Here is a 14548-nt window from a genome sequence, read left to right as displayed (position 1 = left end):
AGTATTGCAGTCATGATATCTTTCTTTGCCCATGAGAGACCTTGACTTAAAACAGATGCTCGATTTTATGTCACATATTTCCTCGTGCAACGGACAGCTGTTTACGTTTACCAATTATGGGACTGACAAAAATTATCCAAAAATTCGGGATTGACGAAAACAACCTAACCTATTAAAAAAAAACAATAGATCCCAGAATGAGCCTTCACAACCGAGGGAAATAAACGTCGGAACTTTTAAGAATATAGACGCAATGATACGCAGTTTTGCATACACATATATAAAAAAATAGATGTAAAGGGCAGCTAGCAACCTCTAACATTATTTCTTCGTTTTAGCTTCCACCTCTGAGGTAAACAAGGGCACCTGACAAGGGAGGGCGGGGAAGGGGGGTGGTGACTGTCTGTGTGTGTGTTTGTGCGTGTCTAGACCAATCATTTGTTTGTTGGGTTTGTTGAGTGTTTTTCTTGTTTGTTTTTGTTTTTTTAGGGGTTTGGTTTGGTGTGTGGTTGCAGGCTTTCCCTCATCCGGTCTGTTTTTTTTCTTTATTTAATAGTTTTTGTTTTCTTTTTCCTTTCTCTTTATTTATTTATTTATTTATTTATTTATTTTTTTTTGCTGAGGTGTTTGTTTGACTTCACTTTTATATTTTCCTGAGCTTTTCTTTTTTTATTTTCTTTGAGTTTATAGTTCTGGTACAAACATTTATTTTCTTCTCTCGTTTCTTCTTATTCCTCAACTCAAACTTCTTACAGTCTCTTCTTATTACTACCCTCAATATTGTTTTCACTTCAGTTTTCTATTTTCCGAACCATAAAACAAACAAACAAGATTTTAGCTCATTACAGCCTTTTTTCATCATCAACTTTCTATTTTCCAAACTATAAAACAAACATACACAAGATCTTAGCTCATTGTACTCTTTCTCTCATCTTCATTCTAGCCTTAGCACAATTAACATACTTGCATTTTAAAACCTCAATATATTTAAGTTTTCTCAAGTGCAAATAAGTCTTACCATAAATGTAACAAAAGCTCAGATACCACTCCTGCGTCAAATTAAATCTCTATTCAGTTTTTCTTGCATTATAAAACATCACCTGAATATACTTAAGTTTTTCTCAAGTGCAAATAAGTCTTGTATCATAAAGGTAACACAAGCTCATTGAACACAATTCCTTCAAATCAAGTCTCAGTTAAGTTTTTCTCTCCTAAATTTAATCTTAGCTCACTCACCACTGGCATCATAAAGTATCCGATCAAACCAAACCCCACCTTGAGTTGCAATCTTCACTCTTTCTTGGATCATAAAATCTCAGCTCGGGTCAAGAATCTTATCCCACCACAGCTAAGTCTTTTTCAGCCCAGTTAAATCTCATCTCACCCAATTAATCCCATCTCAGGTTCAACTAACTCTTTCTTCCATCACAAACCAAGTCTCATCACAGCAAATTCAAGCCAACACAATCTTTAGGCTTCAATTACAGAGAGGGAAAGCTCCACAGCCACACACAGTTGAGGGAATCAAATGGTGTTCCCCGCCCAGCCTTTTCAGTTGCCAGGGAGGATTGCCAGCACGCGGCCACGGCTGTGTGGTGGCTGCCGCTGCCGCCGCCACCACGCGAGCCACAGCAAGCCACACCAAGCCCAGGGAGGAGGAGGAGGAGGAGCAGGAGGGCTAGAAGTGAGGTGTTTGAAGAGAGGTACAGGAGGAGGAGAGCTAGATGAAGGGAAAAGTTTAAGTATATCCTGAAGGGTGAGGGAGATGAAGAAGGCATGAGGGAGAGGAGTAAAGAGATGGAGATAAACTGGAGGGAAGGGAGGGTGAGAGACGTGTCATTAATTGTAATATTGCAGTGGAATGTTTCACTGTATCAGCCTTGGCAGTGTATCCACTAAATGATTTCTAGACTCTTTAATGTGCTAGTTTTGTGAGTCTCAGATGAATGTAACTTGCCCAAAGAGGGAATAATATTGCTGTGGGGGGTGTTTGTCTGGCCCCTAAATATCTTCCTAGACTGATAATTGTAACTTCCTGGTTTTGTCTGTCTCAAGTTTCTAAATATTTTCCTAGATTGATAATTTTAACGCTGGTTTTGCCTGTCTCATGTTACTAAATATTTTCCTAGACTGATAATTGTAACTTCCTGGTTTGTCTCAGGCTAATGGTGAATATGACTTGCCCAGAAAGGAACCGATATTGGCACAGGAATATTTATCGGTCGCTGTTTAATCAATGATGCATCCACTTGTATTTTTCAACTCAATAGTCATTGGTGCCTAAAAAACATGACATTAGGAACACTGCACCTGTAATGACCTAAACCAGCTTATGACGTCTGGAATAAATAATTTAGTCTGACTCCCAAGAAATATGCAAACACTCCATGAAACGTGACACCACACCCAGCTCATCACCTCACAGCATTACAAAACCAGCCAACGCCAAGAGTAACTGTACTAAACTGGCAAGACAAAGAGACCTGGGGGTGACCTGGGGATGACCTGGCATGACCCGTCTCAGCCTAGGGTCGTGTGGCGGAGGGGCGTGCAGGCCAGGGTGGTGGCGGCGTGCTGGCAAAGACTCAAATTTAAAGGACACTTGATTCTACGACACACTTATGGGCATTAGTAAGTAAGGGGGGGCCAGTAAGGGGCTTTGCTGGCTGGACAGACGAACAGACCGACCGACCAGCTGAAATGAAAACGTTAGGGATTTTAAAAGGTGTTGCTGGCTGGATGAACTGACACAGACCAGCAACTGAAAAATGATATAGGGGCTTATTAAGGGGCACTGCTGGCTGGACAGACGAACAGACAGACCAACCGGCAACTCAACAACGGAAAAGTCAGGGGCATTGCTGGCTGGACAGACGAACAGACAGGCTAGCCAGCTAAAACGAGGATTCTTGAAGTATCTTGCCACAGGATTACAAGGTGGAGTTAGTCACGTCGACGAATGTACAAAATATAACAAGCAAGCTCGTCTCGCCGTCGTGTCACTCCAGCGTTTGCTTCACGTTACTTATACTCGCTGAGGGAAAAAATATATGCAATGTTAGTCACTGAGGGAGAAAATAGATATACGGAATGCTTTGTCGCTTTTTTTTTTGTTTTTTTTTCGTTTTGGGTTTTGGTTTTGGGGGGGCGGGGGCAGAGAAGCACGGCAATTTGAGAACATAACCACTGATTCATTTATCCCAGCGCGAACTTCACAAACGAGAGTCAAACTGTCCACAAACACGACAGTCAGAGAGAATGTATATTATTATTTAGTATTTAGTAGGTATTAGTATTAATATAACTATCATTATTACAGCATCCTCGAGGAAAATCATCAAATTATCGTAAAAAAAATTAGACTCGCGGAAAACAGTTCACAAATAAAAAATAAATGGGTAATGATAAGATCTGGAAACTACTACTGGAACGAACGGAACTTCTTTTTTTATATATTATTAGAAAACGGCTTCGTTATCTTGTTGTAAGGCAAGGATTGTGGGACAGATCTAGACCGGCGCTGCGGAAACGACTTCAATGACAACAAACTACTCGAACTGTAAGTGTAACTGTTTGGTGTGTGTGTTGTGTTGTGCATTGCCTTGCCAACACTGCCACAGCAACGTTGCCCTGTGTTACTCCACTGTGCGCACGTCAAGCTTCTTTGTTGCTTCATTTTTACCATTTTAAGACTCCTGTACCTTATCAACAGTTACAATCTTCTTCCTGGTGTCAAGTTTGTTTGTTATTTCATCTTTAACATTTTAATGCTTAACAGATATAGCTTATAAACAATTACAATCTTCTTCCTGACAAACGTGCTTATTCTTACTAATACAACCTTTTTTTCTTGTATTAATATTATAAAACACATACTTTTTTTTAGGAATACATTTTTCTCAATAATCATACTTATTTTTACCAATGACAACCTTTTTCTAAACAAATATAACCTTTTCTTGTTATAGTAAACCACAGTGTTTTTTACCGATACAACTTTTCTCTTCCTAATAACCACATATATTTTTAATCAATACAACCATTCTTCTTAATCAACACTTACTTTTACCTATACAACCTTTCCTCTCATAACAAGCGTAACACTTCAGGCAACACCAGCTGTCCTCTCTATACCAGACAGTGACAACATTCCCACACACTACACACAGTTGACAAAATTTTACACCTTTATAAACACAAGGTCCAATGATGCCCTGGCTCCTTGATAGGCTTATTGAGGCTTAGAAGGGCTTAAGGCGGTCTAGAAAAGTCAGGCAGCCATTAGTTTCAGAGGAGAAGATGTGATTTTTTTTTTTTTTTTTCTTTTTAAATATCTACAGTTTCCATGTTTGTAATGTTACATCTGGATCAGACAGAGAGAGGGGCGGAAGGGTGAAGGGTGAACACATACACACATACACACACACATTTTCTTAGGTTAGGTTAAGTTAGGTTAAGTTCCTCTCACCTAACCACTCTTGCAGCTGTTTTCTAAGGCTAGGTTAAGTTAGGATTATGTCTGACCTGACCAAGCCTGACCAAAGCTTTTCTTGCACACTTCCCAACCACTCTCTGAGGTAAGTAAGGTTAAGTTAGGTACTGCTGACCTAACCTAATCTGTTCTTACTCCCAGCTGGTCTCAAAGGTTAGGTCAAGTTAGGTTAGGTATCTCTCACCTTATCATCCTACAAAAATTTGAGTTCTTTAGGTTAAGTTAGGTAAGCTTTAGATTAAGTGGGAGAGTCTAACTTAACCTAACCTAACTTGACCTAAACTCTCACATTTCACACCAAAAATAGCTAGATTAAGTTAGGTTAGGTTAGATCAAGTGACAATATAACCTAACCTAACTACAAAAATCACTAAGGTATAGCTAGGTTAAGTTAGGTTAGCTTAGATCAAATGACGACTTAACCTAACCAAACCTAACACCAAAAATCATTAGAGATCCAACAGCTTAACCTAACCTGACCTCAGACACAGCTGGGGCGCCTAACCTCCAGAGGGACAGACAGTAAAAACAAGCCTGAAAAACACACCTGTGCATGCTGCGACAACACACACACACGCGCACACACAGCAATTTTAGGCCAGGAAACACACACACAGACAGACAGGTGGTATATAAACAAAATAACATGAAAAATTTACTGAATCCACCTGTTTGTTCTCCAGAAACACACAGACAGACAGATAGACAGGTAAACAGACAGACAGACAGGTAGTAGATAAACACAAGGAAACATACAAACAGACAGACAGACGTAAGGAAAAACACATGGAATTTTTTACCGAATCATTAACCTTTGTCATTCTTCTCGCCTGAAAGCAAGATGGCCGCCATTATGTACTAAAAGAACATCACCTGTTGAGCTCATAACAGCTATGGTTCTCAAAATGGACGGAAATTTACCCGGCTGGCCCTCAAGAGCGACCTGAGGAGGGCTAGGTCATGTTGGGTCACGCTAGGAATGGGGCAGGGCGGGGAGGTCGCGGGGTTGGCAGCTGTGGGGGCAGGGCAGGTTAAGGTCAAGTGTGTAGGATAGGTTAAGGAGAGGTTCAAGTTTGGTTTTGTGGGTTAAGTTAGGATTTTTAGGTCCAGGTGTTGTTGAGGGTAAGGTTGGGGTAAAGGGGAAGGGTTTTCAAGGTTGGGTTAGGTTAGGTTTGTGTTGGATTGTGTTGGGTTGGGTTGGGTTTGTGTTGTGTTGTGTTGTGTTGGGTTGGGTTAAGTTTGGGTTAGTTTGGGTTAAGGTTGGTTAGGTTAGGTTAGGTTAAGGATGGGTTAAGGTTGTGTGTGTAAGGTAAGTCATCAAGGTTAGGTTAGGTTAAGTTAGGGTTAGGTTAGGTTAAGGTTGGGTTAAGGTTGTGTGTGTAAGGTAAGTCATCAAGGTATTAGTAAATCACAGAAGTAGTGAGCATAAGATATAAGGCTGCCTTATTTTTTACCTTGACAAAATGATGCATTGTTATATATTATTATTATTTAGGTATATATATATTTTTTTGTAACTTTATATATAGTATATTTATTATTTATAGGTGTTTTATTATTAGTATTATTAGTATTAGTATTATTAATCTCATAGCTTTCTTAGTCTTCATTTGTTCTAGTTATGTACATGAGGAGTGTATGTTTGTTTGTTTGTCTGCCACCGCTTTGTTAGTCTTTCCTTCCTCACTATTGAGCTGGGGACTCGCCCGGCCCGGACCAGACGCACCGCACTCACTCTCACCCTGGTGACCTTGACACATTCAGGCCTTCGGTGAATCAGTGACGTCGTGAACTTTATCATTTTGAAACATCCTGAGGGTTTGTGAATCAGTCCTGAGCTTGTTTTGATGTGCTAATGAAGGGAAGCTTAAATTTGCTGGCATTGTGAGCCCAACTGTTGAGCCAGTCGGGCCTTGTTTAGTGCAGGGTGAGTGAGTGAGAGGCGGGCGGCACCTCGGTGAGTGTGGCGGTCAGCTCCCGGCCGGGCCACACACTCGCTGCTGCTCAAATGCCGACAGCTGGTCTGATAATTCCTCAGGTCGTACTTGTAGGTCACCGCCAGCCGGGGGGTCAACCACAGGGGGTCAAGGCAGCGGCGGCGGCAGCAGCGCCACGCCAACAACGACGACGGTCGCGGCTCGGGTCGCGTCGGGTCGTGTTGGGTTGTCGCCGCTGCCGCCGCCGCTGCTGCTACGCCGGGCGGCAGCTCCTGGGGGTGCCGGGGCCGTGGGTGGCACTGCCGGCCGGCGCACTGCTCCGCGGCACTCAATGAAAGGGTCTGATGAGGCACTGCACCGGCCTGTGATATGTGGGTTATTGCTTTAGTGGAGCCAGTGTGCGGCCAGCTGTCCCTCAACCAGTCAGGGCCACGCAGGGCTGCCACCACGCCCCAGCACCACAGGAGAGCCGCCGCCGCCGCTGCCTAACAGACACTGATCAATACACGCTACAATTTATGACAAAAAAACAGATATGTTTATTGATATACCACATTCAGCAACTGAGAGGGAGGGGGGTAGTGGTGCACTGGCCCTGCCCTGCTGTACCCTTACCCTGCTGTACCCTGCCCTGCTGTACCCTGCCTTGTACCCTTCTCTCCCACAACCTGCCCAGCTACACAGGATCACGTCAACACCTACTACCCTCCACACAGCCAGTGTGGTGTTTGCAAACACTCCACTCACAGTCCCACACTTTCGCATTCCCGTCGTGCTGTCTCGGGTTCATGATATGTCAGTGATGAACCGTCTGTGGCCTGCCTGCTGTGTGTCTGTCTGTCTGTCGTGCTGCTGTCTGTAGCTTCCTTCACTGCTGCTTCTGTTTCTCCTCTGTCCCCTTCCCTCAGACCACTCATTTCTTTCCTGTCTATCAAATCCTGTCTCTCTTTATTCTAGACATTTTCTGTTCAACTCTCATTAGTCTAACTTTTCAACATCTTTGTCTCATTTCATCTTTCTAAGTCTTTTTATAGCTTCTGTTTCCATATTTCTCCTTTCTTGGTTTCTTTTTTCTCTTTCCCCCAGCAACGTCTAATCGTGTTACTCAAAACTAACTTCACTATCTTGAAACAACCAGTAACAGATGACTCACCAGTCTTTCCTCTTAAACGCCCAAACACAGTTCTTTCTAATCCCTGCAGTGGTTAAGGTAACATGTCAGTCTTTCAACTATGCATAAAATTACTGTAACACTGTAATCTCTCCTCTTTCTAACCTTTTCTCTGTCCTACAGTTAAAACACACTCATCTCTCTCTTGACCCACAAACAAATTTACTCCTTCTAACTGTTCTCTTTCCTGAACCACCTACATCACTGTCTCCTTCACAGCCACAGCATCTCCTTCACAGCCACAGCATGCAGCACACACAGCAGAGAGGCCACAGTAAGTCCCCTAGAGTTGCCCTAACCTCACTCCCACCCGCACACCCAGTGATCGTACAGTCGAGGCCATAATTGTTGTACTTTTCAGAATCACGTGTCGGGCCCTCCCTTCGTGCTGGGAGTCCACTTAATTAAGGTGCAACGCTACGCGATAGGAAAAAAATAAATTATATATTTCTCTCTAATACTAGACAAGGTGCTGCCTACCGACTGACCGACGCCGTGAAGAAAGTGTTTGTTTATAAGTACACGATGTAAGTTAAGTTAAGTACGTTTGTTTGTAAGTCGAGTGGGGTTGATGATGATGATGCGAAAGTCCGGCGGTGATATCACATTGGTATATAAGTAAACACTGCGATACGTCACTCTCTCTCCCTCCAGTCACGGAGACCCTGGCTAATCTTGCCCTCGCTTCTGTCACTCACGTTACCCTCACTTGCTTAGATACACATAAAAACACCATTATATTACTCTCTCACCTAGTTCATATCAACACTGCATTACTTCACGAGACAAGGAAAAAACACCATTACAACACCACTACAACACCGTTACCGCCAAATCACAACCTACAGCCACAAGTCCCACCAAAAAACCCACCAAAAAAACGACCTGTGACCCTGACCTAACACGTGACAGAGCAGGCAGGCAGGCAGGCAGGCCGTGACCTTGACAACACAAGGCCACAGGCAGGGCGCAGTTTGGGTCGCAGTGACAAGCAGCACTACCACTGCCCCGCCCCACAAACACCTCTTCTCAACACCAACAACTAAGAGTTAGTAGAACAATGGAACGGAATAGAGGCAAAAATATGGACAATTAATATCTATCTAGAACACATCATATGTACAGGAAGTGCCAGGGTGGGGAGGGCCGGCCAGGGGGGTGCCAGGGGGGTGTACAGGGGTCTGGGGTGCCCTAGGGGGGGTCGTCTCGTCTCGCTGTGACCCTTACCCTGGTGACCCCGCCTGACCCGGCCCTGACCTCACTACAGCAGGCACTAAGAGTCACTTTTTATGTTTATTGCTATTAATAAACAATAGCGTTGAAACGGACACAAGAAGTTATTTTTTATTTTTATTTTTAGTTTTTTTTGGTGTCTTTTTTTTTTTTTTTTTTATATTTTTTATTGTTATTATTATGATATTTTTCCCTCATGGCATAAAAATTCTTTGCTTGTTCTCATTTTTGTTTTTATTTACTTTTTTTTCGTTTCTTTCTTTCTTGAACCCAATTACCAAAAAAAAAAATAATAATAATTACGATGATAATGAACACACTTTTTATATGTAACAGTCATCCAGTACATATGTAATTCCTTTTAGGCCAGTGAGGTTTAGGGGGTTGGGGGGAGGGAGGGAGGGGAGGGGAGGGGTTTGGGGGGTAAAAAAAAAAGCACCTGGTATGTATATTATATCCAAACGAAAAGAGAGAGAAAAAAAATCACACACAAAGATACATTATAAAGTAAAATTAAGGGAAATAAACAAAGACTACAAAAAAAGCATTATATGTAAGTTTGGGTGAAGGAATACAGGGTGGCTGTGTGTGTGTGTGTGTGTGTGTATGAGTGTGTACGTGTGTGTGTGTGTGAGCCTAAACGTACAGAAACAGTCATTGTCTTTTAATCACAAGAGTATGTATGCTTTTTGGGGTGTGTGTGTGTGTGTGTGTGTGTGTGTGTGTGTGTGTGTGTGTGTGTGTGTGTGTGTGTGTGTGTGTGTGTGTGTGTGTGTGTGTGTGTGTGTGTGTGTGTGTGTCCTTCCATCTGCATCTCAGTTCAAAACACACTCAGACAGTCAAACAAATGGCTAGTCTTGTCTTTTTTCTCTTCTTCATTCTTTGTCTTTCCTTCTCTTCCATCTCTCTAATCATTATTCTTCATCTTTGGTCTCATTCACATCTTCCTCCATTATTCCTAAGTCTTTCTCATTACTCATTTATCAGTTATTACTATTATTATTATTATTGTTGTTTTCTTTGTTTTGTTCCTTCTCTCTCTTCAGCAATTCCTATATTTTTTTTCATCCTTCATCTAAATATTTAATTAATTTTGTCTTTTTAGTCCTTGTTTCATTAATTTTTTTTCACTGTTCATCCATTCTATACCATCTTCTTAAATATTTTGCCTTTTGTAAACTCAAATTAATTCATTACAGTCTTTTATAAACTCAAGTATCTTTTTTACTCGAATCTTGTATCATTCTGTTTGTCTAGCTTCTCATTATTCATCTGTCAACATTTCTTTCGCCTTCCCTTCATGAACATAAACAGTTTTCAATAATTTTCACCAATCCTTTCATTACAAACACAAACATCTCTACTGTCAATATTTTCTGTGGTTTCTTTCATCTGTCGTTCATAAATCCAGCTATTTTTTCCATCGTGCATATATTCAGACACATTCCTTCATTACAGACTCAATCTATTTTCATCATTTGGGTATTCAGGCTCATTCTTTCATTGCAAACCTCCACCATTTCCTCCACTAACTTCAAATCCATCCTTTCTCATCCATCAACACAATTTTCTATCTTTCATTTACAACCTTAAGCGAATCTCCACCTTTCCCAATCCATCCTTTCCTTGCAACACAAACACTTCCAACAGTTTCCACCAGTCATTCCTTACCTAACACACTTTAATTTCCACCAGTCACTCCTTAGCCCTGACTAACAATACTAACATTACTGCCTCGCCACACTTCATGGTCCCACTCTAGCTAGCTTTGGTTGCTGCTTTGGTAGAGTCTTAAGTCACTAGAGAGGTCACACTGGGATCTTTGGTATGTTTAAACTTCATCTCCACTTTGAGAATCCTCGGAGCCGTGTAGTGTTTTGATAGACTCATCCGGCTCCTGTCTATCTACCATAAGGGGTTAATATATTAGGTTAGGTTATTTGGTGTGAGCTTCGTACTCTTAAAAGGAATGTTTTTCACTGGGACTGTTTAGGTTATTTGGTTATAGAGTACCCATAGGAAAAAGGATGTTGAGTTTAAAGAGGGTTATGATTTAGGTTAAGTTAAGAAAGGGAGGAAAGAGAAAACTGGTAGATTAGACAAAGTTAAGAATGAGGAGTAGAAAGGGAAAGGAGAAAATGAGACTGAAATTGTATGAAGGGATAAAGGAACATAGCAATGATGGAAATATGGATAAGAAGAGGGAAGAAAGAGAAGGAAAAGAAGAAAAGTATAAGAAAACAAAGTAATTTAAGAAAGACTCAGTATAGGAATGAAACAGGAATACGAAAATTTAGGAATAGGAAGGAAAGGAGGAAGATAGGAAGTATGGCGGGCTGTTAATTTAAGCTTGTTTTTTTGGTGCTTTTTTTTGCATTTGTTTTTAATTGGTTAGTCATCGTGGCCGCTTGTGTCGGGAGTCGTGGTGTTTGTGGTGATTGGGGCTGCCCTCTTTGGCTGGGGAGCAAAGGGTTGGGTGTAATTCAAGGCTCGTTGGGTTGGGAGTGAAGGGTTAGGTTAAACTGGTTGCTTGTTTGGTTGGAAAGTAAAGGGTTGTTGGATTAATCACTCATTTAGCTTGGAAGTAAAGAGTTAAGTTAAAATGGTCTCTCGTTTTGCATTACGATTAATACGCCAGTTTTTTTTTTTTTTCACTTTTTCGCAAGGGTGTGACGTATTTTAAGACGCAAAACACAGCTTATTTTACCCACAATACACCATGGTAAAACACTTTCTCCTCACTTAAGACGTAAAACACAGCTCTTCTTAACCACAGTGCACCACAGGACATCACTTTCTCTTCACTGTAAGACGTAAAGTAGCACAATCTTACCCATAATGCACCACAAAGCCCCATTCACACACTGTCACAAACACACGACTCCCAACAAGCGACAAAACGTAAAATAAGTACACGTATATTTAGGTTTGACTGAGCATTTTCTCCTCCGGTTAGTGAACTGTTACATTACGTCATTAGTTAGTCAGTTAGTTTGTTTGTTTGTTAGTTCATTCACCATTCACTCGTATCTTTGGAAGGCTGAGATCTTTTGTTCTGAGTGGGAAGTGTACAAGTCAGGAGAAAGAGAGAGAAAGTGAGAGAGAGAGAGAGAGAGAGAAAGAGAGAAAGAGAAAGAGAGAGGAAGAGGTCAGTATATATTATGTATTACGTATATATATATCTTCACTATATATAAAAAGGAAAACCAAATACTAGTACACAAAATAATAATACCACAAAAATATATACGTACAAAAAGTAAAATATTATACGCAAGACAAAAAAAAATACATTATGTGCCTCTTGTTCTGCCAGGGTCAGGTCAGAGCTGAATCGCTGGCTGGCAGAGGCCATGTGAGGTCGTGTCCTGGTAAGGTTTGGGTCAGGTCAACTCAGGTCAGTAGCAACACAAGGGAGCTACAGCAAACAATGCATTACGTAAACAGAAGAGGAAATACGTAATTAAATGGGAAAATAATCAGGGGAAAAGTAAGAATAATAATGAAAATACTCGTGAAAATGAAAAAATAATGGAACAACTCAGGAAAGTAAAAAAAAATCATGAAAATACTCGTGGGGAAATAGGAAAATTACCAAAAACTCGTGAAAGTATAAAAAGAAAACGGGAATGAATTTTTGTTTGTCGTAGGGGAAATTAATGTTTTTTCTCAACTCTGGGGTTTGTCAATAGAGAAAATGGGATACACGGAGACACAGGGATTGGATGTTGTGCTTCGAATGAGAAAGACGACAAAACCAGATAAAAAAATAGCCGTATTGAGTGAAAAAATGAAAACAAACATGAAGAAACAGGAAATAACATGAAAAATAAAATGAAAAACAATAATAGGAGGAAAACATGAATAAAACAGAACCACCAGGATAAACACGTCTTATACAGGTATAGCCCCTGCCTGGCTGTAGTAGTGGTGGTGGTGGTGGTGGTGGCGGTGGTAGTAGTGGTGGTGGGGGTGCAGGAGGCCAGTACACCCCGCGCCCCAGCAGGTGTGGGTGGGTGGGGGGTGTGGGGGTGCTGTCAGAGGGGTGTGGGGGGCCTCCGGGGGGCTGGGTGGTCAGGTCACACGCCGGGAGAGTTATGAGGCAAGGCGTTCCATGTGGGCAGCTGGTCGGGGCTCCATCAGCTTCAGTCTTGTGTCCCTGGGGAGGAGAGGGGTGGTGAGGGGCTGCAAGTGGGGTGGTGAGGGGCTGGGGGAGTGAAGAGAGGGGCAGAGGCTGGGAGAATGGGGAGAGGGATGGTGAGAGACTGGGGGAGAGGCAGTGATAGGCTGGGGAGAGTGACAGGGCTGTGGGGGACATCAAAACAACCTCCTCCCAAAGAAGAGAGAAACCCTTACACACAAAAAACACACAAAAATATATAATTGAGAGAGAGAGAGAGAGAGAGAGAGAGAGAGAGAGAGAGAGAAAATACACCCAAAACACCCCAAAACAACTAAACACTCACAAAAACATCCATCTCACTTCCCAAACTCTCCAAAACACCCAAAAATCCCCATTGAACTTAAGAACACACCCTTGAGACACACAAAACACCCTGCAAACACACAAAACACTCTTAAAACACTCAAAACACCCTTAAGACACTCAAAAACACCCTAATCATTCTCAAAACACCAAAAAAAAAAAGCAAAAAAAGTCTTATTTAACCCTGAAAAGAAAGAGAAGGAGACAAACATCCTTAAAACACCAAAAAACACCCCAAAAACACCTGAACCACACCTGACACACCCATCACCACTCACCTTGAAAATATATCCTTCAGATCGTGTTCAGCCACATTTGGCCCCAGGTTGGCGATGAACAGAGTGGAGCAGGGGGGGTTGTGGGGGTGCTGCTGTGGGGGGGCAGGGTGGGCAGAGTGTGGGGAGCCAGCAGGGGAGGCAAGGGCGGGGGAGGGCATCACAACCCCAGGGGCGTGAGAGACCATGGGGGCGTGTGGGAGGGCAAGGGGCGGCTGTAGTGGTGGTGGTGGTGGTGGTGGTAGGGGGGGAAGGAAAAGGTTTGGTTAATTAAGGAAATATTGACTCATTGGTGGGAAAAAAAATTATTATTATTATTTAGTTTTTTTGTTTGTACCTGTTTTTCTTTTTATTATTTCTTTGATAATTTTAAAAGGAATTAATTGACTCAGTGGTGGGAAAGATTAATTTTTGTTTTCTTTTTTGTTTAATTCATTTTTTTCTTTCATTTTTTTCATTATTGTTGTGCTTTTCTCCTTTCAATATTTAATCATTTTCTTTCTTCTCTCTCTCTCTCTCCTTTCCTGACCATAAATGAACTGCAAATTAAACTGTTTTCTTTAATCTTTTCTTAAAGTGAAGCATTTTATTTACTAACTCACCTATCATAAACTTTTCTCTAACCTAACCTAACCTAAACTAAAAACCTAACTTAACCTTAAACTAATATGATAAAAATGAAGGCACAGAATGAACAGAGAGAGACAGGACCAACTAACACACTCCAGGACTCTTCAATTTCACTCTCTCTTCTCTCAGTCTAGCCAAACATTTCTCCCCACAAACACCAAACAGAATAGAAATGAAGGCACAATGAATAGAGAGACAGGGTAGCTATGAACAGAGACAGGATAAACTAACACACTCCTATTTCACTCTCTCTTCTCTCAATCTAGCCAAACATTTCTCCCCACAAACACCAAACAGAATAGCAATGAAGGCACAATGAATAGA

The 14548-nt window shown here is 41.7% G+C and overlaps 1 protein-coding gene across 6 annotated transcripts in view; it reads right to left on the bottom strand.

Annotated features, from left to right (window-relative positions):
- Positions 1-9558: 9558 nt before the first annotated feature.
- LOC135095629 (protein couch potato-like) overlaps positions 9559-14548 on the bottom strand; it is a 64594-nt gene continuing 59604 nt past the window's right edge. For all 6 annotated transcript variants that reach the window (XM_063996565.1, XM_063996567.1, XM_063996571.1 and 3 more), the window contains 2 exons: positions 13598-13809; positions 9559-12992 (listed from right to left, as the gene is read on the bottom strand). In XM_063996565.1, coding sequence (XP_063852635.1) covers positions 12929-12992; positions 13598-13809 — 276 coding nt within the window. In that variant the 3' untranslated portion in view covers positions 9559-12928. The remainder of the gene's footprint in view (positions 12993-13597; positions 13810-14548) is intronic.

The sequence above is a fragment of the Scylla paramamosain genome, unplaced genomic scaffold (genome assembly GCF_035594125.1).
Source record: "Scylla paramamosain isolate STU-SP2022 unplaced genomic scaffold, ASM3559412v1 Contig1, whole genome shotgun sequence".
NCBI classification, from domain to species: domain Eukaryota; kingdom Metazoa; phylum Arthropoda; class Malacostraca; order Decapoda; family Portunidae; genus Scylla; species Scylla paramamosain.
The sequence above is the reverse complement of the archived record's forward strand: the minus strand, read 5'-3'. Positions and strand labels throughout refer to the sequence as shown.